Below are 25,683 nucleotides of genomic sequence, written 5' to 3'. Positions count from 1 at the left end.
CTGTACTTCCTTTTATGATATACAACAAATTAAGTTGCACATATTTCACATTTCATAAGAGAAAGTTAATTCTTAACTCCCTATGACTACATTTGTGATTTGGATTCCTGAACTGAATTCCTGGTCTGAAGAATTCAAGATGCAAATAAGTAGGCACGACAGTGAAAATAATAACAAAGTAAGTCAGATCAACTAAACTATGCTTGGAGTATGTAGATGAGAACAACCAGAATGAAAAAGAAATGGCCCCTACTACTAAAAAATAATTAAAAAAACCCTTCAGAGCAGTATGTTTATTCTACTAAATAAATACTGTTAATAGTGCTTACAGAAACAGAATAATGTGGTAACATCTTCCCACAACAGATTTTCTCATCTATCTCTTTGTTATTAGGATGAACATTGTCACTGATCTAGAAACAACACTCATCTTTTTTTCCCCTGAAATTACTCTTTTCAAAAAATTTTCTATTTAAGAAAAGCCAAAAGTAATTAGCCCGAAACAATTATTTATCTCTTTGATGATGTAAAAGGTGTTTGGCCATATTGGTGAAAATGAATTCCTTGGGATGCTGTAATCTTCATAACTTCTCCATTTAGAGTATCATCTTCAATTATTGTTATCAATCCTTCAGCAATTATTGATGGGCTGAAAAAAAAAGTTATTTCAGAGTTATGATATAATAGAACATGTAAAAAGGACAAGAAACTCAATGTAAATCTATATACCTGAAAATTAAAAAAATGGTATTTGAACAAATTTATTTTGAAGAATAGCAGAGGTGGTATGAGTGTTTCAGGAGAGATATGTATTCACTTCAATCAGGACATACATCTAAAGTGGCTACTTTACAAATCATCATTTGTTTGCTCTAGTTTCTGATAAATGCCTGTGGACATCCATCTGCCACTGGGCTTCCTATCAAACTTTTCTCTGTCAGGGAAATGGACAGAAGTAATCCTCACACAATCCTCTGCAGCTCTTTGCTGTTGATTTATCCTGCTTCTGTAGCAGAGCTGACATACAAATTAGCATAAAGGTTAATTTCACATGCAGTTTGCTGTGGTCAATAGGTGCAAAATATTTTACATAAAGAAAATTATGGGTGAAACAACACAGTCATACAATTTCCTTTGTGCAGAAGCATCTTGCAAGCTAATTGTAAGAAGCTAAGAAAGTGTAAAAAAATATGACTATGCTTGCCACGTTCTCACAGTCTGTCCAAGCTGTCTGCTTTTGGCCTTTGTTGGCAAGACTGCAATGGGCCAGGAAACTCTTTGATCTGATCCATTGTGGCTGCTGTTGTGCTCTTAATCAGTTTGGTCAGTTCATGGTCTGATTTCTATCTTGGTTCACTTGACAATTTTGTGAAAATTCTGTGCAAATTATATACCCCATATCTCACAAAAAGTTTGATTAAACATATTCATGAGGGAACACCAAAGGCTATTAAAAACTAAAAGAACGATATTAAAATTGCTAATTTGATTTGGACTTTGCTGGGAAATGGGAATGCATAAAGGGATATATCACTGTGCAGACGGTGCTCTTAAAATAGGCTTAGATCTCTGCCATTTTTTTTTCTTTCTATACAGATAACCCATTTGATAGTCTTTTATCTGAGGCAGTATTTCCATTTTGTTTAATTTTGCTGAAAGTGTGTCCTTGTTCTTCATCAACAAAGTGCAAAACCCCCATTGTATCTGACTTGACTTACTCCATCACGCCATAGAATTGCATCATGTTTTTTATCTCATCCTTGTATGAATAGTATTGTCCCATATTCTCTTCTTTATCTATTGACTGAAGAATTGGTGTGTTGACAAATCCTGGACAAATTGTGTTCAGTCTCACACCATAGTTTTCCACGTTAGCAGCTAACTAGAAAAGAGAAAGGGGTAGCAGGCATTTGTCATCAACATTTTCCGGCAATATTGTGTAAGCAAATTTTCAAAGAATGAGATTTACCACAAAGTACTTTTCAGCCGTGCTAAGTAAGGAGATTGTGTTACTACTGATTGTTTTAACAACTAAGTTTGAAGCACGTTTTCTCTAGTAATCATACTAGATTACTGGGAAAAAAATGCATTTCTTTTGTCAGGAGAATAATTCTATGAGAAATCAGAACTCTTCTCATGAAGCTGTTTTTTTTCCTAATACTTTTTGTTCTTAGTGCTCTTTAGCATGTCATTGACAATGTTCTAGGGTGATGATATAACTCTTCTAGGCAAAAACAAGAAAGGTTTTCCCAAATGTATGCTCTGGATCCTATAGGAGCTTTTTTATTAAAAAGAAACTCTGTAAGAAATAAAGTAATCTTTAAGATACTGTATTAAGATACCTTCCTCACATCAAAAGAAATACAGTATGTTCTCTATCCCTACAACTGTAATGCTAAACCTTTCTACTTGCTCTGTTGTCCCTGCCAAGGTATGAATCTATCACTGAGCATCTCCACTGGAAGGCCCCTGTGAACTGATTTTTTTCAGGAAGCAGCTCAGAACATGATGCAAGAAAGAAGCACAAGTTGTTCTGGGAGAGGTAGGACCCCTTGTTTGTGGTTCTGCCAAAGTGTGCATGTAGCAAAGTAGTCTGATCAACATCCAGGTATGAGTTGAATGAACTGAATGAGCTGGATGAGCTTTCTTAGCAGTAGCATAGAACTGATAAATTAGACATGATATATCCAAGAATAACCATAACTGTTAATCACTGTGTTCTATTTAACATTTAATGGACTTCTTTCAGGTATAATCTAAGTCACATGTCATTTTCATGGCAGGGTAGCCTGCTCTTTTGGTCTGGGGAGACAAGAAACTGAAGCGCTAGGTGTAAGGCATTAGACCTGCCCAACATCAGCCTTTCCTGGTAAATACTGTAGTTCACTATGTTTATTCTTTTTTTCCTCAGCATTCTCATGTTCCTTAAAGACAGCATTTCCTCTAATTTACTTTTGAGCTTAGATGTGACATTTATATTTCTAATGAGAAAACAAAAATGGGAAACTAGGTTTCATGTTCTTGATTTGGTAATATGATATATGCAACACTTATCCAGACTATTCTCTTTATGTTAAACTGAAAAAGGAGCTATTTATGTGGGGATGGGTGCATAAAATAGATGGATAAAGTGTAATTGATGTAATTAAATTGATAGTGTAATTTCAGGTGTTTAATTCTGGAAATAAGACTGGAAATCTTATGTGAGCAGATTATCTTTAACATTAATCTGTTAAAGTGTAATTGTATTTTCTCCCTCCAAGTTGCTTTATTACACTGCTTGTTCAATCTAACTAGAAAGTTTTGGAGTTAGAGGCTGAAACTTATAATATGGTCATCTGATATGCCCCATCCTGAATGTGTAATTTTTTATTTTCAGAGTATTGAGAGTCAGTAAGAATAACTAATGATGTGTTCAAGTAACACTTTTACACTTCAGTGCCTATTTATCATAAAAAAAGTCATTGACCTGACTTAGAAACAAGGAAACCAAAATGACTGGGACAGGGTTCTGAAAAAATATTTTTAAAACTTGGATTAGAATTTTGCTTTTGGACTCCTCTCACTGTCCTTAAATTACTCTGCAACATCTTTCTTCCATGTTCTCCAAACCTCAAGTTGGTCATAAACACACAGATGCCATACTTATTCCATCTTCGGATTCCCTTTGTGAAAGGAGGGAACCTCCACTGCTTCACACACTTTGTTTTCTTTCCTAAAATTAATTCTAGCTGTATAGCTATAGAGGAGGAACATGAAAAATGTAAGCATGTTCCCCTGGAGCTGCTCAGACCCTTTTGGGAAATGCATACTTACTGCTAAGGACCGTGTGAATCCAATGACACCGTGCTTTGTAGCACAGTACACAGGCTGGAAGGCAGCAGGCATGAGTCCTTTAAAACAAAAAGGTAGCTGAATGAAGATGTGGCATATTCCTATTTTATGATTATCTTAAACACATGTGTAGGTCTACAGTGTAAAAAACTTGTGTCAGAGATGCAACAAAATGGATTAGTAGGCATTTGTAAATTATATTCCATAATCTGGGATAGGCTAAGAAAAAAATAGATGAATAAAAAAGTGCAGGCAAAAGAAGAGTAATAAAGAATCATAACTTTTAAAAGGAAAAGTTGCATCTATGAACTGTGACTTAAAATAGAAGACATAGTCTGGAAGAAAACACTTAAGAATGAGATTTTTGAAGCATCTATGAATCAAGTATTTAAAGTATTTAAAGTATACTGAGGAGCAAAGTCTTTTAGGTGGGCTTTGATATCTAACGTATGAACAGGAGGCCTGCAGTCATTCACAGTGTGTTCAAGGAGGAAGTGTAGCAATAGGAGAAGCAAAATAAAAATTTTCTGCTAACACTGTAAACCTTTATGGTCTGAGTGGGAGAGCAAAACATTTTTATTTGTTATAGAGAAAGAAAAGCGAACAGAGGTTTTGGAAGAAAACTAAGAATTCTGGTAAGACTGAGTAGATAGCAAGAAGCTAGTCAAGAAGAAATGACAGACCGTGAGCACATATTCATTTCTGCCAATTATGCCAGCAATCTCTAATATACAGTGAAAGCTGAACTGGACCAAATAGATGCTGTGGTTCCACCTGAAAATTAGGCTCTTATGAATAGTAAACTTCAGCCTGTCTGAAGGCTAGAGGATAAAATGTTTTCCTGAATGTGGTATTGTAAAACAGGATAGTAATTTTAATGCCTTAATGTCTGATTCTAATGGAAATAATCCAAATTAATAACTCGTTTCTTTTTTCTTTCATACTTCAGATCTTAAGGTGATACTTTTTAGAAGGGGTGTGACTTACCTCAGTGGAGATGAAGAATTCACTCTCTAGCTCTTAGTATGGATTTGGCAGAAAAATTACATGTGCCAGACTTGCATGGGCTCTTAACGCTGGGATCTGTTTTGTCTGACGGAAAGAACTTTATAAGACAGCCCAAAGCTCTAATTACCAACCTGACAGCTTTAAGGTTTTATCTTGATTTAAATGCTACCTTGATGATCCTGTGAAAGCAGCACTGTTCAATACTGGGAAATGAAGAACTTAACCTATTGTCTGGTTGTTCCTTAGCTTGGACTAATGTGTTATGCTTCTGCTTAAGAACTCACTTTATGAAATGGCTTTTGTACTGTCTCCTGTGGGTTGTGATCACAACAAATGCTTAATATTCTTCTGTTTGTTGACTTTCGATGAACCATTCCTCAGATTATTGGAAACATTGGAATATTGGCACATTAGAAATAATACGATACTATGTTAAAAAAAACCCCAAAATGTCAAGTACTTTTATGTGCTTCAAATAAAGGAAATTCTAATCAGACTGCAGCAAACAGAAATAAAACAGACAAAGTCTACTGGGAAACACAGAGGAAGAATTTAGAAGTAATTTTATTTTTATTTTTTAACCACAGTAAGACAGATTACCTTTTACTTGAGAGGGAAGAGAAACAAAGTCAAGAAATAAACAAAGGAAGGGCACAGCTCACAATAATGAGGTGGAATAAGGTTCAAAGACTTTATTAAATGCCAAAGACAGCAGGAATAACTAGGCAGGAAGAGAGGAACTAGTAGCATTTTTGGGGTTTTTTTTTGAAAACCAGTTCTTTCCTAATTTAAATTAATATCTTTGCTGAAGTGGAGAACCAAGAAAAAAAAAATCTCACTTTTGGATAAAGCATCTAAGACTAGTTTTAACATTCCTCACATAAAACAATAACAGTCCTGTGTCACTTTTGTTCCTGAGTTCAGTACTCAGAACCTCAGTGAGGGCTTTCCAGCTCTGAGCCACTTCCCCACCCTAGGAAGAGCTGGGCCTCTCTTGGTGGTGTGTCCCAGGGACCCTCCTAAAGTATTTTATGATGAGCCACTGTGTCACACTGAGTCTGCTCTGCCCACATATTTATTCAGCCAGTGAGCAGAGATGAGTTCCTAACATATTAGTTAGGGCATTCATTTGTTAGAAAATCTGGATTCTATTTGTGGCTGCCATGAATATTTAATTATCTTATGCAAAGCAGAATGGCAGTGAAACAGACTAAGAGACCATTATGCACAAAATAATGGGGAGAAGAAGAGGAGGGTGTTCAAATGGATGGTGATGGGTCAGTGTACTTCTGGAAAGAGATACATTTGGGTTTTAATCTCTCTTAGATGGGGAGGAGAGCGGTGCTGCTGTGGCTAGATTTTTCTCTCTCTAGATGTTGCTGCATGGTGAATTGAAAATGACTTTGTGATGACTCAAGATGCTCTTTGGTTGACCAAAACAAGTTCAAGCAGACCAAGAATAATCCTATGCTCCAATGCTAACTGCTCTGTTCTATTTTTCTCAGCTCCTGGCAGACTGAGAGAGACAGTTCTTGCCCTTGCTTATATTCTACTTTCCTTTTAGGTGTCAAGATCACTCTACCATTGAAGATAGGGTGTCAGGTGTCTCAGTACAACTCCTTATTTGTCATGATCAAGTTTCAAAAACCACATCCTGAGAAATTAATACTGGAGGTGCAGAATTCTATCAATAAGCTTGATTTGTATCAGTAGGCTTTGCTGAAACCAGTATTTCGTTTCATTCCACTTTGATGAAATGAAAGAACTTTGATAAAAACAGAATTAAGCATCTTTTCCCTGTTATGCTCTCTCACTATGTTGCCCTCAGTTTTCCCTGTTATGCTCTCTCAACATGTTGCCCTCAGAGATTTGAGTAAATTCCTTTCTTTGAATAAGATTTATTAGCTTTTTTAGTTTTAAGCTGGACTTTGGACTTTCTGGTTTTCTCTCTGCATGCCCCCATGCTATCATTATAGTCTTCCTGAGTGCCAAAACAAAGGTGCAACAGAAATCCTAGCAAAATATTCTAAGCTATGCCATTTCTATGATTTTTTTTTGATAGTGAAGTCTGAAGTGAATAGCTTCTAATTCTTGTTAACCTCATTCTGGCAGATTCTGCTGAGCATTTTACTTTTTACAAAAGGGAGGGACCAGAAGCTCTGTCATGGTGCTGAAGGCCTCAGTTGTACAGCCATTGACATTTCTGGTGCCCTGTATCCCTGTGACAGAGTCTTTGCTTGGTGTTGTAACCATTTCTTGTAATACATATAGGATCTGGTCCTAAAAAAGCTTATTTGCTGTGAAGGGTACTTTAAGTATTTCCAGTGGCTGAAGCTTTCAATAAAGGGAAGGCAAACCACCTGTTTGAGGAATCTGAATGTTTGAAGTTGAGTGCAATCAAATTGATATGGCTGTGCAGCAGAAAGGTATCCAGATTCACTACACATTGAACAGCCTCTCACAAAAGTAGCATGATGCTACGCTAAAAAATTGTAACATTTTTAAAGCCCTCTGTAAATACTCTGACTTTCTTTTTTGTCTGCTAAAATACAGATAGATACAAATTCATTTTCACAGAAAACCTTCTTCAAAACACAAAAGCCATCAAAACAAAAGTGTGTGCCATACTTGAATTCCTTTTACCCTTTTACCTTTTGCAAAAAGGGTACAGGTACCAGCCACCACACGGTAAAAGACCATGTTAAGTTTAATAACTTAAACAGCCTCTTGAGTTAAATTTAGTTTTTTTATGCTTTCTCTGCTGCTTTTAACTATTCCATTAAATGCAATTAAAGTGTGGCTTACTAGAGAAGAAGTTTTAGAACATTTTATTACCTGAATTTGAAATTAGGTCTATTCCAATTCACTGATGCAAAAACCTTCAATCATTGAAATTGTTTTTTATGGAGCCAAATTTGAAGTAATACACATTTCTCATTATCTTAGTTTAGCAGAATTACTTCTTGATACAAATTCACAAATCTAATAAAATTAAATTTTGTAGCTTTGAGACATAGTTGAGTGCCTGCTGCATGTGATCACATATTTCTGTCCCTCTTTTAAGTCCTGTCTGGGGTCAAGACTAAAGAAAGGAAGACTCATTACTGGACAGACAGGCTCTGGCTTTGATCCAGCTGAATTAAAACTTTTAAGCATCCACTTCACAAAAATAATATTGGTAGTACCATGGGTGTTTGATTCTGTCCCTAGTCCAAATCACTGGCAAAATTCTCATGGTGATGTAATGATTAATATTAATGTGGATAATTAATGTGCAAAGGAACATTATTGAATTTCACATAAGCACTATGTACAACTCTTCTTGTTGTTCAAAAAGATATAGGAAGATTTGCTGTCTGTCTCTTACAGAGAACTTGGACAGTGGGGATCAAAACCCACTGTTTGTTTAATGATCAACAGAAGCTAGCTCTGAGAAAACCCTTGAAGGGGATGTTAAGTCAATGGAAGTTTGTCTTTCATGTATGGAGTAAACTGCAGGACTTAGACCTTCAGACTGAAAAGGAGAGTTACAATCACAAAGCACAAACAGTAATAAGTAAATAAGCAATAAAAATTAGTATATGTTAGCTTTTAAAGTGTGTTTTTCCTTGCGACCTTGGAAACAATTGTTAAACACAAGCCATGTAAAACCAAACAAAGCAGAGAAAGTGTTGTTTGTCTTAACAAAAAGAACAGCCAAGTTTTTAGGTCTTAAAACCAAAGTAATTTTGTGTTCATTTGAGACCAGTTAGAAAAGGAATCAAACCACTTGCTAGCCCTACCCTTTCTTAAGCACCGCTTTGGGCATTGATGTCTCTGTGAACATGTTTAATATTTTACTTGTGTTGATGACCTCCTGCACTGCAACAGCAGTTTCCTTCAGGTTAATTTGGACCCAATACAATGTCCATTTCAGCCTATAGAGACAAACTTACTGGTATCAGTAGGCAATGTGTCAGGCAGTGTGAAAAATGCTGACTTAAAGGTACATGGAGTCTTTTAATAAGAGCCCCTCACCCTGTGGACATACGTTCATGTGTTAAGTCAGATCCCCAAGATCCATATGCATTATGTCAGTAGGGTGAACTGGATTTTTTATCACAAAAGCTAAGGTCTACAGGAGAACTTAAACTACTCAGAACATCCACACCTCTGCACAATCAGATCACTATAGCTGGTGCTCTCTTGACTGGCTTTTCATTGGTAAAACACATAGGAATATCCTGGAATGAAATGGCTACAATTTGGTAATTCACATAGACACAAAAAAACCCCTCTGACAATCTGAGCGTCAGGCAGCATAGGTATTATTTTTCACAGGCAGTCTGACAGTAGAAAGAGAGAACAACTTCTCCAAACAAAAAAGAGAGAATGCAAGTACTACCTCACAAAATTTTTGAGGAGGGTTGTCAAGTGACTTCATTCTCCATGTACAGTTTCCCCCTCGGCTGTTCTTTTTTGCTGGGAGCCCAGTCATTGAAACATTGAGTATATCTACAGGAAATGGTGCAGAATTCTGCCTCACAACAGGACAGCATTTACAGAACCAACTGATGTAGGATCCACAGAGTTATATTTTTGTACCAATAAATTGAAATACAGTTATAGAATAGGTAAGTAGTGAGCAAAGAAAGTGCTTGTTTAAGCTTGGTGAAATATGAGTGTTAATTTTATGACTTTTCAAGTACAGGTAGATCACAGCTGAAAGGACTTGGAACACAGAGTGGGTGTGTGAAAACTTTAATAAACTAGGTACAGTCTAGCCTTAGAGGTTCCTACATTTGTGTTCCTCTGGAGTTGAATGGAGGAATTTACATCAGGCTCAAGGTTTTAAATGCACGACTGATAGTTTAGGAAAATTACTGATTTGTTTTCTATTGAATTGGGTTTAAAAAAGCAAATGGAATTTGTGGTTGTTTGATATTCCTGCTATTGCTACAATGAAAACCAGTTCAAAATATTTCTAAACAGAAAAGGGCCATAAAAATAAGAAAAAGTAAGACTGATCAGTATGATTCATTTACTTTAGAAGAAAACAGCAGAAATTGTTTATGCAGAAAATTTTCTCACCTGCCAAGGATGACATATTAATGATCACTCCTCCATCACCTCCATTTCCTTTCTTCATGTATTCTATGCCAAGGTAGGTTCCTCTGATCACAGATGTCTGGTATAAAGATGAAGGAATTATTGAAGATACTCAAAGATTATTTGAAACGATTCAAAATAATTTACTGAATTATTGATGTTATTCAAAATATCTATTTTGCTTCTACAAAATATCTATTGTGCTTCTACAAACTGGAACTTGCTTTTATTGTGGTGCTTAGAACCTGTATTGCTTTACCAGTGATCTTACTTACACTTTGAAGTTTTTAAAGTATAAATAAGAAACACAGAGACACTCCACAGTATTGCAACTCAATAACTTCAGAAGCACAATTGCAATAGATAGAAGTAATAGCAGTTTACTTATTTCTCTCAATAAGATATAAATAAACAAACTAAAATATTGAAATGTCAAATAAGAGCTGTGAAGGAAACGAAACAAAGAGTAAGTAAATAATTTAACAAAGAAACACATACCTAATCTAAAAATATAAGTGGCAGATGAACTGATCTAAATCCCATTGTTTTTGTTGAGATAGCCTGTTCTATATTATAAAAAAATGCACTGACTGTATCTGAAGATAACATTAACACTCTAAACTACATTAGGCTCAAGTCAAAAGAAATTCACTTTTTAGGATAAAGTACCATGATATAGTTCTGGTCCCAAGATATTAAAAATGTGTATTGTTTTCTGACTAAAGTTAAAGGAGTTTTACCATTCCTCTCAAATGAAAGCCCACAAAGGCAAATACAGAGAAGGTAAAAAGGGTATGCCAAGAGATGTGAGATGTTGTTAGCATAATCTTAGCTGTGATTTTTACAAACATTTATTTTTTTTTAAAAACAGAACTTCAAGGAAAAAAATTTCTGAGACCTGAATGTATCATTTTGATTCCTTAAAATCTGTTTTTTAACCCTACTGCAGTCAGAAATTCTGCTGAGATTCCTCTTACTGAGCTTCAGACTTTTAAACTGAGATGTCCAAAGACACACCAAGCCTTGGGTTACCAGCCTGCTGGGGAAATCATGAGAGGGTTTCTCCCAGAAAGTCACTTTAGCTGAGAGTGAAATGAATAGTAAGAAAAAGGCAGCAGACATGGTTCCTGGTGGAAAACAATAACTTTAGAGAAATGTAAATTTCTCTAAATTTACTGCATTAGTGATGAGTTCCACAACTATTTCCCAAATTTCTCCTTAAAATGGACAAATACATTGAGACACACTTTTAGTCTTTTGGAAATATTATTTCAGCTTTTAAATGAGAACTTCATTTGTAATTTATGATTGTTTAGTGCTATTTATTGACCCAAATAAATTAAGATGTCCAAAAGGTGAAGTGTGCATGATTATTTCAATATTTTTGACCAGAGAAGGTCTGCAGAATAATGGAGACAGAAATTTCCCTTAAGAAAACCAAAGTAAAGAATCTGTATTGGCTAAAACCTAATAGATAGTGACTGGAAAAACTGGGGGGAAGAAAGAGAAAAGCTTTTACAATCAGAATGTTAACTATTTTTCTGTCACTATCTAAATTCCCAAAGAAAAATTGGAATAATCTGGAGATTATATTTCGTTTTCATTAGCAGATATTTTTAGACACGAATGTTACAAAATATAAAGTAGTACTTCTAATTCATTTTCAGTTATCCTTCATGCTTTTCTGGTTTTAATAGGAATCAGATTTGGAAGAGTGCATGTCCTACTTTATTAATATCACTGGTTTATTTTTTAATTAACATGAGGCTGCCCATTGACAGAGTTACAACAACTTGAGACCTCATTACCAAGTTTGCTTTGGAATCTTGATAATTAATCATTTTTTCTCATTTTCTATAGTTTCAGCGCTTAATGAGATATTTTTCTACAATATATTTTCAGAACATCTATTTCCTGGAATAGTGTAAAACTTCACAAAATATGAATATTTCAAAATTCTGAAATAATATTTTAAATTTTTCTTAAAGAAAAAATGCCTTTTTTTTATTCCTGGAAAGTCTTGTTTAAGCGATTATTTTTTAAGAATTATTTTGATTAATTGAAAAAGGATACTGTTGATTAAATTCTTTAACAGAAACTTTCCAAAGAATTGTCTTCAATACCTTGTTGCATAGCAGATTAAATCAGATTTCTTTTTCATGTCCTGGAAAGTAGGAGAGTCCTTATAAAGGTTGACCTAGTGCTGTTTAATTGTCACATATAAATTTGATTTATTTAAACCAAGATTGTTAATGTACAGTAGTGTTGCTATACGATATACCTATTCTGAACATAAACTTATTGGCACCTCAACCAAAATTAGATTTGGACTTAAGAGTGGAGTGTGTTTTTTCTAATATATATATATATAAATGTATGAGAGGCTGTACAGAAGATATTTGAGGAAGAAAGGGGTTAATGTTAATGATGTCTTTGGAGAGCAGGTGCAGGTCCTGTCATGCCCTGGAGCAGTGGCTCAGCCTGCTGAGCAGAAAAGGAGAATTCCACTTAGGATGATTAGAGAAAATAAATCAGTTGAAGAATGAAGTCGCTTGGGGCTCCTTGAAGGCTTTTCAATTCCTTCTAATTCAGAGATAATAGAGCTAGATGAGTCCTTGGCCAAACCACAATTATAAACCAAGAGAAAAGTGGGTAGCTCGGCTATCCACAGCTTGGCTATACTGTATTTTTCTTTCTCTCCCTCTGGAATCCATTAAGTTAGTACTTCTTCACGAGGCTGGAGGCATGTTCTCCTTTACACAAAGGCATTGTGAGAGGTGGTCTTCAAGTGAAATGCAGACTTCCACCTAGATATTGCCCCTTTCACCAGCTATAGCCTTGTAATCCTTACCTGTGATCCTTGCAAAAACCTCACTGAGTGTGGCTGACCTTGGGTCAAATGACTATTTATGATGTTTGGGCTGATAAAATACAGAATTATTTTGCAGGTAAACTCTGAAGCACATACCCTGCCTGCACTCTCAGCAGATGGCACTTTTCTTCTATTGTGTGCTGGATTTCCCATTCTCTTGAAAGAATCCACCTCTCTCCAATCCTCTCAAAATGTATGTTTTCTGAATGCAGTTTTATGGTTTCAGGTTATGATGAAAATATCTGTCATTTCCTTTCAATTAAATGAAAGAAACTAAAAGCATTTTCAGACTGCAGTTCCCCAATCATATGTTTAAGCCTAGTAATTCAATCAATGGTTCTTAACCAATAATAATTTATAGATTATCTATTAAATAAAAATTCTGGGAAAGTTAAATTTAAAATTACCTAATAAAAAAACTGTCTGACCCAGCTTAAAATGAAAATATGCTGGGAGACTTTGTACAGGAAGGCATTTTAGAGCTATTTTTTTTTATGATTCCTTTGTTTATAACTGCATTTAACTCAAGGGATATTTTTCATAAATATGTCAAGAACAAAGAGTATCAAAGTAGTCAGCTTTGTAACTAAATGTAGGTAAATCAAAAATTGATACAGCTGACTCTTAATTATTTTTCTTTTTTTTTTTTTTTTTTTTTTTAAATCCTGGCTATGGAAAACTAGTATCCTTGAAGTCAGAACATAATCTAAATTACTGTTCTTCTAGATGTTGAAAAGCATGATATCTCAGCAACACTGCTGTTGATTTATCATGAGGACAGGCCATTAAGGTGCACTGGAGGTCTGAGCATGCTCTCAAGGGAGGCAATTTTACTCTTCAACTGCCAGCAGAAAATTTAGTATTCTTTTAAATAAAGTTAAAGTGGTGAGTGTGGGAATATGTTATAGCATTATGTTACATAAATTACAGATTTAAATTAGAGGAGATCAGACGTGCTGAAGTATCATACAGTAATAAACCCAATATGGTATCTGACATCATGGTAAACATTGCAAAATAATTGTGCAAATACTCAAAATATTTGCAGTTGCTTTTGAGAATAAGGTGTCTGTAATCAGTAACTTATTTAATGATTTCTTAAATAGCAATTTAGTTGCCAGTGTCAAAATCAGAACTAAAACTTACAAAATCTTTGATTCTTCAAATTTCTATGTGTCCTTTGGCTGTATAGATTTTATTCTATCATTCTAAAAAAATAATCATATATTGAAATTCTGATTCTAATTAGGCTCAGCGTCTTCAGTAGAGTGCTAAATAATTTTTTCCACCTTTAGGAACCAGTGTCAGCCAATGTGTACAATGTTTTTGTATTCCAACATTATATCTGTCAGTTTTTATACTTTGTGTTTCATTTTAGATTTATCTGTTAAAAAAAAAGATGGTTTTTTTTGGTGATGGTGCCCAGGACATCATTAATCATCATCATTTTCAAGTGACAATTGCTTTGAAAGTAACTGAGTACACAGTGCTTTTTTTCCTAGTGTTTCAGGGCAGCTGTTCCAACTGACATAGTTTCTCACACCTATTTAATAATGTTTTGCTTGCCACCACTTGTCAGATACATCTGGTGCTTCATGCTGAGAAAATACATCAGCATCTTCCGTGCTGAAGATGAGCACTATATTAATATCAAGATGATATGGTAATATGAATTCCTTTGAGAAAACAAAATAGTAATCAGTCATAACATTTTATGTAGGCTCCTGAACTAAGATATTTCAGTGCTTGGGGTACTGAATAAAAATGAAAGAGCCACTAACTTGTGGTTTCATAACGCAGGTTAGCACAGAGCTGGAATTTGACCCAAGATCATTTGCCTTTCATAGAGTGAGGTTGTAAATCAATGACTATCTATAAGGAAACATTTAAAATTACTTTGTGAACTGTGTAAGATGAGCTTCAAAATTCTGAAACTAAAAGTGCTGCTTGTGATACTCATGGAAAATTTTAGCATTTGATGTTGGAAAGGAAGGTGGCACTAATTTTTTTCAGTAGATTTTCTAGGATATGGACAAGTTGGAGCAAGCATGCAAGTTCCATGGCATTCCTATGTATATGTTAGTTTGATTGCTATATGAAATTAAGCTCTTGAGAATGAATTTCCAACTCAAACTGTGGAAAACAAGAAGTCTAGAGAGGAAGAGGCAGAAAGGAAAAAGGAATACATAGCAGGATTAGATTATTTGCTACAAATCAATAGCTCTTTTACAAGGTGGGAATGAAACACTATGCTTTAGCTTTTCATGGTGCAGATTCCTTTACTCCACTCCCCCTGTTCAATACACCTCCACATTCCTGAAGGACATAGGAATAGTATTCCATTTTGATAGCTGGTCTTATGTTCTTAGTTTGAAACCTTTGCTTTTCATTATACTTCAACACTGGTTACTCTAAACATACATTAAAACCATAAGCTAAAAAATCATTGACTTACTGTGCTATTAAGGTAAGTAACTATGTCCTTCCTAGAACAATATCAACAGCAAAAATAATTATACCTAGAGGCTTCTTTATGTACTTAGAGGATTGATTCTTGTGCTACTAATGTCAAGGTGTTACTTTTAATTTTTTGGCCACATCTCCCCTTAGTCTTCTGACATCAAATTATGCTGAAGAATAGGCAAATAAGCCATTGAGGTTGTCAGTAAACCAGCCACCTATGCCATTTCATCTACTACAGATAGCACTGCTTGTTTCGGTTTGTTTGTGTTGCTGGCACTGAGAAATGATGCTTGCCTTTGTCACTGTTGTGGGACCTAGTGGTTATTTCTAGCTGCTTAATCCAGCTATGTGTCCAGGTTACATCACTTTGGGATGGAAGTTCAGCCCTTCTGTTTTCTCCTGGTATGCTGGGAAAGGCCAGCAAGGTGTATGGGCCAGAAGAAGGTTGCAGCATACTCCCATAGCTGGCACAGTGGAACAGCTGTGTGATGATCATGATGCTGTTGTCACAAAAATAAATTCAATGAAACACTTCTGATGTTTGCTTAGTTACCCTTCTGTCTTCTGTGAAAACATTAATTGGCCTTCTGAGAAACAGGTCCTTACTGATAAGCAAACAATGAATTTGCAAGGTTTGCTAGTTTCTGGAACATGTATTTCACCATAAGCCATATTGAACAGAGTCACACATAAATATACAGTGGTGCATTATCTTCTCTGTAGTTCCAATCTACGTATTTTGATGTTGATAGTCTTCATTTTTAGTAAAGGACTTTTCTAAATTCATGGAAATTTGTTACTTCTGTCACTTATGGAAATAAATCATACAAACTCATGAAAAATGTAAAAACTTGGAATTGTTGCATATTTCTACATTTTGCCAAATAATGTAAGACTGTCATGCATCTGAAAAAACTTTATGTGTGCATTTGAATTCTACTTACTTCTGGACAACGCTTAAATAATTGAATCCCATATGATTGAGGGGTTTTGATGTGCCCAGGTTCTGGCCTGAAATTTAAAGTTTTGCCAGAATGTTTTAAAACTGCAACATTATTACATAAACAGAAGATAGTTGTGATTTTGCTTTCAATTTTTTTCATATTTTCATTTGGGGAATTGGTTTAAGTATATATACAAGATTATTTTTTTGTCATAATAAAAGAGTAAGGTGGTCAAAATGCCACATAAAGTACTTCTAAACTTTTGATTCAGGTAATATTTAAAATGAAAGCATAGGTGATACTAGTACTGCTACATTTAACTGTATACTGCAACCTATGTAAGTTTTCAGAAACCTCTGATATGAGCATAAAAATAAATTCTGTGTGTAAACCGGGGGATTGTCTTTAGTATAAAAAGTGCTAAGTGCATTGGTAATGACAAAAGACACTGTAATTATAGTGGACACTCTAATTACAGTGGTTCCAGAAAGCCACATCAAAACAAGATGAAATTATTGAAGCTTCTTATGACACCCAGTTGTGTTTAAATAGCATACATGTTCAAGGCTCGTAAAGATGTGGGTCCTTTTCTTGCTTTAGGGATTTGAAGAATAAAGAAAAGTCAGATTATAAAATTTCTGGATTCCTTAGGTAAAAATTTTATGAATGCAATAAAGACTGTCATGATGAAAGTAGGACCCTTAATAAGAATTTATGTGTTATACACTCTTGTGCTATTCTGTACACAAATATGTGTGTGTGACAGACTGCTGAAACTACACTGGTAATATCTCTTTAAAATGGAACTCTTGTATGGTTGCCAACCTCATTTTTTTATGTGCCATAATAACAAGAGTGTATCCTTGTATGAGTTTCACTGGTTGAACCTTCTGATGATCAAGCTGATATCAATCAAGTAAACACCCTGAGATTTGGAGTTTTGAGGTGAGGAATAGATGGCATTGCTGGACTACTTAGGTAAAAAAAATAGATGTATTAATAAAGTAATGAAAATATGGATGTTTAGCACAAAATGTAGCAAAATGGTGGAAAGCATTGCAATAGAAATATCATTTTAGTAGTCACTACTCCTTCCTACACCCCTTCCCTGGCTTTATCAAGTTGTCTTTTCTTGCTCTCAGGAAACTGTAATGGACACCAGTAGGAATTGCATTTTACTCCATTTTCCTTCGAAATTAAGTCCCACTCTTTGAACCTTCTTCATGCTTTCTCAAGCAGTACTACCAGAACTTCCTTACACTCCTATAAAAACGTTCCTGAAGACCAACCGGTTCTGTGAACTGTTTTAGCCGTAAAGAACACACCCCAGATGTGTTTGTTCTGATTTATCTTGCTCTGTATTGCTCTACTTTTGTACTTTGTACTTTAAACTGGGGCAGGGAATATTTGTTATATCAATATATAAATGAAATCACTAAGACAACGACTGGCATGTAGATTTTTTTCCCCTTTGAAAATAAAAAAATATGTGCAAGATGTGTATCACACATATGGTGGCTATAGAAGCTGTTTCTGTTCTTAGAAATAAAATAAAGAATACTTAAACTATCCTACAAGAGAGAAATCAAGACATTTTAAAAGAATGTATTTCATATATATTTTGCTCCTTTCTACAAGAAACAGAAAAATATTTTATAGAACTTACCCATAGAAGATATTACAGGCATCAGCTATTTTTTTGTTATAATTAAAAAACCAGAAAGTACAAAGCATTATATATTGTTTTACAGAAAGTACAGTAACTAGATAGAAATGCTTACGGAGGTAAGTTGACTCGGTGTTAGACAGGGAAAGAATAAACAAATCAATAGGTGAATGGAGATATTTGGATCTTAGAGTAGCTTTGATTTAACCCCCATAACTGTAATTCTACTCTGTTTGATTGTTTTAGGCGTTCTTTCAGTCACCACCATGTATTTATGAATTTTTTAAACATTCAACTCTGTATTGGGTCATTATGACATTTTTGGTGAACTTGAATATATAATAATGTATAAACTTCAAAATATTCCCTTAGGAGAACAAAATAGGGAGCCAATTTGATAGTTAAGCATGCGGGTTTCTAAAATTTGGATTGCAGATTTTCTGTTACTTGAGACCACTTATGGTCTGCTTCTGCTCAATTACTTTTAAAAAGAAAAAAGAAAAATAGAATGATAGAATTGTTTAGATTGGAAAAGAATCTTAAAAATCATCAAATATAACTCAGCCCAGCACTGCCAAATCCACCACTAAACCATGACCCCAAGTACCACAACTATAGGCCTTTTAAATACCTCCAGGGATGGTGAGTCAGCCACTTTCCTGTGCAGCCTTTTCCAGTGCTTGAAAACCCTTTTGGTGAAGAAATCTCTCCTCATATCCAATCTAAAGCTTCCCCTGCCCTTCTGACCATTTTCTCTTGTCCTATCACTTCTAACCTGGAAGAGGAGGCTGTCCCCCACCTCCTTACAACCCTCCATTCAGATGATTGTAGAGGGTAATAAGGCTCCTGTGAGCCTCCTTTTCTCCAGGCTAAACAACCTCATCTTCCTCAGCTGCTCCTCATAAGACTCTTCTCTGCTTTGCTGCCCTTTTCTGGGCATAATCCAGCACCTCAGTGTTTTACTTGTAGCGAGGGGCCCAAACTGAACGTGGGATTTGAGGTGCAGTCTCACCAGTGCTGACTAGAGAGAGACAATCCCTGCCCTGCTCCTGCTGGCCACACTATTGCTGACACAGACCAGGGTGCCATTGGCCTCCCTGACCACCTGGGCACGGCTGGCTCACATTCAGCTGCTGCAGACCAGCACCCCCGGGCCTTTTCCCAAAGGGCACCTTCTCAGCCACTCTGCCCCAAGCCTGCGCGATGCATGGGGTTGCTGTGACCAAAGTGCAGGACTCAGCACTTCACCTTACTGCAGCTCAGACAATTGGCCTTGGCCCATCAATCCAGCCTGTTCACATCTACAGAGCCTTTACAGAGCCTTCTGGTCCCTCAGCAGATCAACCCCCCACCCAGCTTGGTGTCTTCTGCAATGCAGTAGGAGGAGGTTCTCAACACTGTTTGTTTGAAGCTCTTGACATCAAAAAATTATTAAGACATCACTCTAAGTGAGGATATTTACCTTGACAGCAAGTATCACAGTCAAACATATTTCTCACATGGCCTTCAGTATTTCCAGTGATGACTAATTATCTGTACTTGCAAATTTGACAGGTGGATGGCTACCTACATTAACTTATATCCTGTGTTAAAACCAGGCACAAAAGTAAAAATAAATAAGTAATCTAGAACACAGTCTTCTTTTACACTCAAGGGATCGTACTAAGAGATACTAAGATGCTCCCTATCACTGAGGATGACAAACTACTGCTACTTCACAATATTAAGTTTCCTAATGTTTAAATTTTTGGAACATTTTAGAAATTAAATAAAGAGAAAGAAATATATGTACTTAAATCTTGATTAATATGTAAGGGATAGATACAAAGAAACCCAAGAGAAAGGTGTTATGAAACTTAATTTTTTTTCCATGTACCAATTTTCTCATTAATTTTTCTGTAACTTCTCTCAAATACAGCTTGTGTTATTTGTCCTGGAGTTGTTTTGTTCATTTGTTTTTTTGGAGGCATTAGGATTCAAAGATGGGTATCTTTGTCCTTGAAATTTTTGACAAAAACACACCTAATTTTCATATTCTGAGCTTTCTTGTTGCACAACAAATTTCAAATGAGAAAACTCCAAATTTTACTCTTCAAAGCTTTCTTTTGCTACTTTCTTTGCAGTAAGTATGATCATGGGGTGACTTGTTGAATCATCACTGAATTAGGACTTCACAGATGGTAAACTACAAGCTGAATTTCATTAACCTAGAAATTCTGTTAAAGCTAGAAAGGTCATTCCTTGGAGCTTAGATGTCCCTAGAGGTGTACTTGAAATTAAAAACTCTTCAGCTGAGAAAAAACCCACAGATATTGTGGTTTCATCTGATGAGATACCAGATAATATCAAAGAAGTGGTAACCATTTGAAAATTAAATTTTCCAGGCTTGTTGAATGCCCTGGATTTTAGGGAGTAAGTGCCCTTAAGTAGTGTGCTCCTACAAGTGATGATGGTGAAATGGCCTGTGTTAAAACTCAGATTTTATGCTGGCATGGTTGGTGAGGAAAGTGTGGAGGCCTTGGCTGAACAAATTTACTTGTAGTATCAACAAATGGCAGCCCTAATGAAGGCCAGCTGAGCCTCGCAAGTAACTAAAATGTTCTAAAATATTCATATAAACAGACTGGCCTACTGTAGATGCAGGTCTACTGCCTTGAGCAGTCAATTCTTACACCTATCTAGGAATCAATTGGATTTCTTAGAAAGGGAATGTTTGGTGATAGATAATGCAAGCACCTCTACACAGTGCTGTATATCTTGGTTAGACAATTTTAGGGATCCACCACACACTCAGTTATGTGGTGATTGTTTCAATAGCTGTACTTAGCAATCCAATAATTAATGTTCTGTCATCTGGGAAATCTGTACAAGCCACAAGCTGTTAACTGTATTCCAACATTAAATACTGAAATACAGACAGGAGAAAAGAGATAATGCTTACCAGGTTAACTTGTATAGTGCTTTCCCAGTCCTTCTCATTGTTCACTCCAGCATTATTAACCACAATGTCCAGCCTTCCAAAATGTTCAATTACTTTTTTGAAAGCACCTATAGGAGATCCAAGAGTGACATTTCTTAGAACTTTGGAAAGTAATATATAAAAATACAATGCATGCATAAAAATGAATGGCTTATTAGTCTACCAGAATGTCTTCATTATTTTCTTAAACATTAAATGAGCAACATGCAATTAAATACTTTATCTAACATGCACTAACTTTAGATAAATTTAGGGAAAGTGGAAGGATTAAGATAACATCATTGCCTTTTCATTCAGTTTGATAGTATGATAACAGGAGCTGTAAGTTCTTAGCACTTATACATTTGTAATAGGTAGGATGTTTGGCACCCCAATTACATACATTAAGCATTTATAGTTTGATTTGTAGCAGTTTGGTATAGCTAGTAAAGTCAAGATTTGATACTGTCTATTTTGAATGAAAAGCAAAATCATCAAGTGTTCAGAAAAATTTTCTTAATTCAGTCCAAATTTAACCTAAGAACACAGTTTTTATTTAATGAATAACTGACATGAATATTTCAACTACAAACAATTAATCACGATTCTTGTTTAGATGTATCTATTTATGGTTAAGTTGCTATATATCCTACTTGTCAGGTAACTTTAATAATATATTCTCAAATTGAAATCTTTTTATTTCTGAGGATAAAAATAGTGACTTGTCTTCCAAAGAATTTCAAAATGAGAACTGGGAAACTTCCACAGTGACACTGTGTTTTCCCAGGTGACAGTGTTAGAACTGAGATGAAAGATGTGTATAGAAAACCATGATGATGTCATAATGAGGAGCAAACTTCTCAAGCCTGGCTCTGCTTTGACAAGATGGATGAGATGACTTCCAGATGTTCATTCTGGACTAAGATGTTCCAGGACTGAGGATATTTTCTGACATGTATATATATAATTGCTTGTTTTCCCCTCCAAATATTGTTCCTCATCACAAAATATTTACTATTATGTAAACCAAGACACCACCTCCCCAATATTATTTTTAAAAACATTGTTTGGTATTTGACTCAAAATCAACAGTATTTCAGGTATACAAAAATTGCGCTTGGTAGGCCTTGATGAAATTACTTCACTGAAAGGTGATCCCAGGAGCATCTTCCTTCTCTGGTCCTTAGTGCTTGGCCCTTCATGTCAATCAGGTGCACAGCATCAGCTTGAAGACATCTACCTTTTTCTGCAGCAGTTGCAGGGATTTACAAAGCTTTTCCTGCACCAGCCTTTTCTTTGCCTCAATGCTTCAGGTCCATCATAATCATCATCTTGTGATCAAAACAAGAGCTGGGCAGCTGATGGAACAGGTTTTATTTGTCCAGCTGCCTTTATTGTACAGATCTTCCTAATATTCTTATTCTATACTAGAATATTGTAATATTAATAAATCTTCTGGTTTGGCCTCTCTCCCTTTTTTTCTTTTGTTAGTTGCCAATTCATTCTCTGATTTCTCAACTCTTCAGTCACTTATCTTTCCAATTCTGCATCATCAAGGGCTGAAATGAAAACCTTTGGCTTTATTAAAAGCAGAAGTGAGTATTTAACTTATTTTGAATGAGTAAAATAAATACAATTTGGTTCCTTATTTATCTTTCAAATTTTGGAAACTGGCTAATTCCCTTTTAAGCCCTCTCTAAATAACATCTTATCTAAGAAAGATGCTTCTGAAGATTCTGTTAAGAATTAGAATCTTCAAAAACCACCATGGATAACAGTTATTTTGCCAATGATTTTTTAATTAAACTTACACAGACTTGACTAATTGTAGTTTTCTATTTTACATTTTGAGAAAAGACCAAATGTTTTTGCATATCTCTGTTTGGAATATTTCTGGCAAAAGTTTATCTGCCTACAGTAATCTCATCTATCATCTACCCACAAAAGGAAGAATTTTCTTGTAAATTCTTAGTGAAGTTGTCACCTACACATCAGTATAAGCTGATTTATTCTTCCCTCTTCAAACATAGACTAATTCTGTGTTTGCATTGCACATTAATTAGTGCTTATGGAATTATAAAAAATTAAAAGCAGATGTTTGTTTGAAATATTGAGTGGGGAAGGAAAAATTCAGAGAAGGATTCATTTTAAAGGAAAGGTAAGAAAAACAATGCAAGGTCAGCACAAACACCAGTTCTATGTGAGCTTCTTAAATGTCCCTGGAAGGCAATAGTAAGTATGGTGATTTTTCAAAAGTGGGATGAGATAGGAGATTTTTTGGGGGGATTAGGTGAAAGAACCACCAGAGAAAAAAGTTCAGGCAAGACTTGAAAGTAGATTAAGCAGATAATTTCTTGCCCATAAGCCTCTTGTACTTAGAAATATTAGTTCTAGTACTGGGACTTTCTTCCTACTGTTAGGAAGGGCTAGAGTTAAAAAAAAAGGAACTTCATTCACACACATGACCTTTAACATAAAGTACAGGACTTGATTCCTCTGATGAAACCTTTGAACGCTAAATATGAAATTAATCTAAATTTGTGAAGTAGTAGCTTACAATTGCAAGTGGAAAAATATGAAAATAAAACAACACCAAAACCAGGTCAGAATTCTCAAAGGATTGTGAGACACGATTGCAAATTTAGAGTAAGAAACCTGCAGTAGGATTAATGCAATGATCAGAGAGGCATTAGCAGCAGCAGCCGCCTGTTCTTGCTTTTTTATTTGCAAGAGCCACTTCCAATTTTATTCTGATTACTTTTTTCCTACTAAATTGGTTCCAAAAACTCCCTTGCTGACCTGTCCTTCTCACTCCAGCTCCCGGTTCACACCCTGTTGGTCCTGCACTTGCCTGGCACTAAAGAAAGGAGGAGGTGTGGGAGACAAGGCACACTGAGTAACACCCACACAGCAGCACATGTTATTCCTACCCCTAGGACGCTTTTTCTTGCTCCTTACTCCTCCCACTTGGAGAAAAAGTCAATCATCAACCCAGCTGATAAAAACTTTGCTGATTACAGCAGATCCCAGATTTAAAGTACAGCATCTTTCTTACAAATAGGCAATGTAAAGCTATACAATTAGGAATAATCATGCTATCTTGGAACAGTGGACAGTACAGCTGAATTCTGGAATAGCAACAATGTTTTCTGAAATGGCTATGCTCAATGGTCACTGTTGAGAAAGTGACCAGTGAAGTGTAATGAACGAAAACAGACCAAAACTGTTCACATCTAGTATGGCAGAAATGAATCTGGGGAAAGGGCACTGTCAAAAGAGATGTCAAAATCTGAATCTGAGTCACTACCTATGAATGTACCATTTAATAATGAAACTTTGATGAAGTGATGTGCCTGTTATGAAATATTGTGAAGGTACATCAATGTTATATGATACTCAGTAGGGAACACTGTTTATCCACTAAGTGAAAACAGAGTTGCAAACCATTCATGAGAGAAGCTGCTTCCATTCCATGCATCTGCAAAATGTGTGTGAAATGTTATCACCCTATAGTTAACCCCATGATGAAGCAGCGTGCCAGTTTTTGCCAGTTCTTCTTTCAGCTGTGGCAGCACACAATGAAAGTAAATGCACTGCATGTAAAGAGCACGGCAACCCAGCACAGAATTTATTACTCTTGTGACGAGGGAATGCAGCTCGGAATCTGTACTGAAACCTCATAAAAAGCAAGTCTGAGCTTTAAAGTTTATATATATTACTCATAAAATAGCAATTATCTTCTGCAGAGCCTTTCATGCAAAAATATCACCCACAATACTCAATGGAATTAACTTCTTTGGCTTTCTGTTGTGCCAAGGAACAAAGGGAAATGATGGTAGTAATGCTGGTAGCAATATTTCCCATCTGCAGGTTCAGGAACAAATCGTTTTTGGGTCAGTGCCAGCCGCGATCGGGAGCAGGCTGTCCCGCAGAGCTCCCACTCCGCGGAGCGCTTACGGGGCTGCGGCCCGGCGCAGCGCTCACCTCCTACCTTTCAGCTGCTCCTGGTCCGTCACGTCGCACTGGATGAACAGCGTCCTCTGCGCTTCGAACTGCTCGTCCAGGGCCGCCTTGCTCTCCTGTCCGGCCTCGCAGTTGCGGTCCAGCAGGGCTACCTAAGCGGGGCGGGAGGAAAATGAGCGGCTGGCGGGAGGGCGGATGGACGGACGGACAGGTCGCCCGCCGAGCCGAGCCCCGGGGGCTGCCACCACCCCCCGCCCGCGGGTGCCGGCTGCAGGCAGAGGCGAGGGAAAGGGAGGACGCGCTTCCCGGGGCTTACCTTGGCGCCCTTGCCCAGCAGCGCCTGGACGAAGGCGCGGCCGATGCCCTGCGCCCCGCCGGTGACCAGGGCCACCTTCCCATTGACGTGCATGGCCGCCGCGCTCCTGCCGCCCGCTCCGCGCCCGCCGAGCGCCAGCAGCCCAGCGCGGTGTCACCTGCCCGGCTTCCTTTCTCCCTCCTTCGTGCCCTCCCTCCTGCCCTCCCTCCTGCCCTCCTCCTGCTGCCGCCGCCGCTGCAGCAGCTCATTCCCCCCACTCCCCACTCGTGCGACCGAGAGCCTCCCGGAGCTGCCTGGGCGGGGGGAAGCAGGGGCGGAGCGGGTCATTAAATCCTCCCGAGTGTCTGCATGAGCTCTGGAGAGCGAGAGCCAGAGGGAAGATCAGCTTCATCCCCTCTTCCCAACCCCAGGCTTTCCGGGAAGGACAGGCTCGCAGTGTCCCCCGGAGAAAGGGTCCCAGGGCAACTTCAGCTCCGCTCGGTGGAGAGGGGGATTCGTGTGTGCGTGTGTGTAAATCGCGTGAGAAGCTGTTCCAAGCTTTGATAAGGGCTGTTGGCAGCTCCTGAGGCT

At 36.8% G+C, this 25,683-nt stretch overlaps 1 protein-coding gene across 1 annotated transcript; it reads right to left on the bottom strand.

Annotated features, from left to right (window-relative positions):
• Positions 1–510: 510 nt before the first annotated feature.
• On the bottom strand, positions 511–25,206 carry HPGD (15-hydroxyprostaglandin dehydrogenase). Its single transcript, XM_054295853.1, has 7 exons — positions 25,114–25,206; positions 24,826–24,949; positions 20,817–20,923; positions 9,913–10,009; positions 3,817–3,893; positions 1,719–1,882; positions 511–649 (listed from the first exon to the last, which is right to left on the bottom strand). The coding sequence occupies exons 1-7, from the start codon at positions 25,204–25,206 to the stop codon at positions 511–513; spliced, it is 801 nt and encodes a 266-aa protein (XP_054151828.1).
• Positions 25,207–25,683: the final 477 nt, after the last annotated feature.

Source organism: Melozone crissalis, unplaced genomic scaffold (genome assembly GCF_028551555.1).
Source record: "Melozone crissalis strain CALT ecotype California unplaced genomic scaffold, PUWL_Pcris_2 ptg000006l_1, whole genome shotgun sequence".
Lineage (NCBI taxonomy): Eukaryota > Metazoa > Chordata > Aves > Passeriformes > Passerellidae > Melozone > Melozone crissalis.
The sequence above is the reverse complement of the archived record's forward strand: the minus strand, read 5'-3'. Positions and strand labels throughout refer to the sequence as shown.

What these genes read in the sequence shown, in the direction of transcription:
- HPGD (XM_054295853.1), bottom strand. Translation starts at nt 25,206, where the DNA reads ATGCACGTCAATGGGAAGGTGGCCCTGGTCACCGGCGGGGCGCAGGGC. An exon ending in TAATATGTCATCCTTGGCAG is followed by an intron (nt 3,894 to 9,912) that starts GTGAGAAAATTT and finishes TTTGTTTTAAAG; the next exon opens with GACTCATGCCTGCTGCCTTC. An exon ending in GATTCACACGGTCCTTAGCA is followed by an intron (nt 1,883 to 3,816) that starts GTAAGTATGCAT and finishes TCTCTTTTCTAG; the next exon opens with TTAGCTGCTAACGTGGAAAA.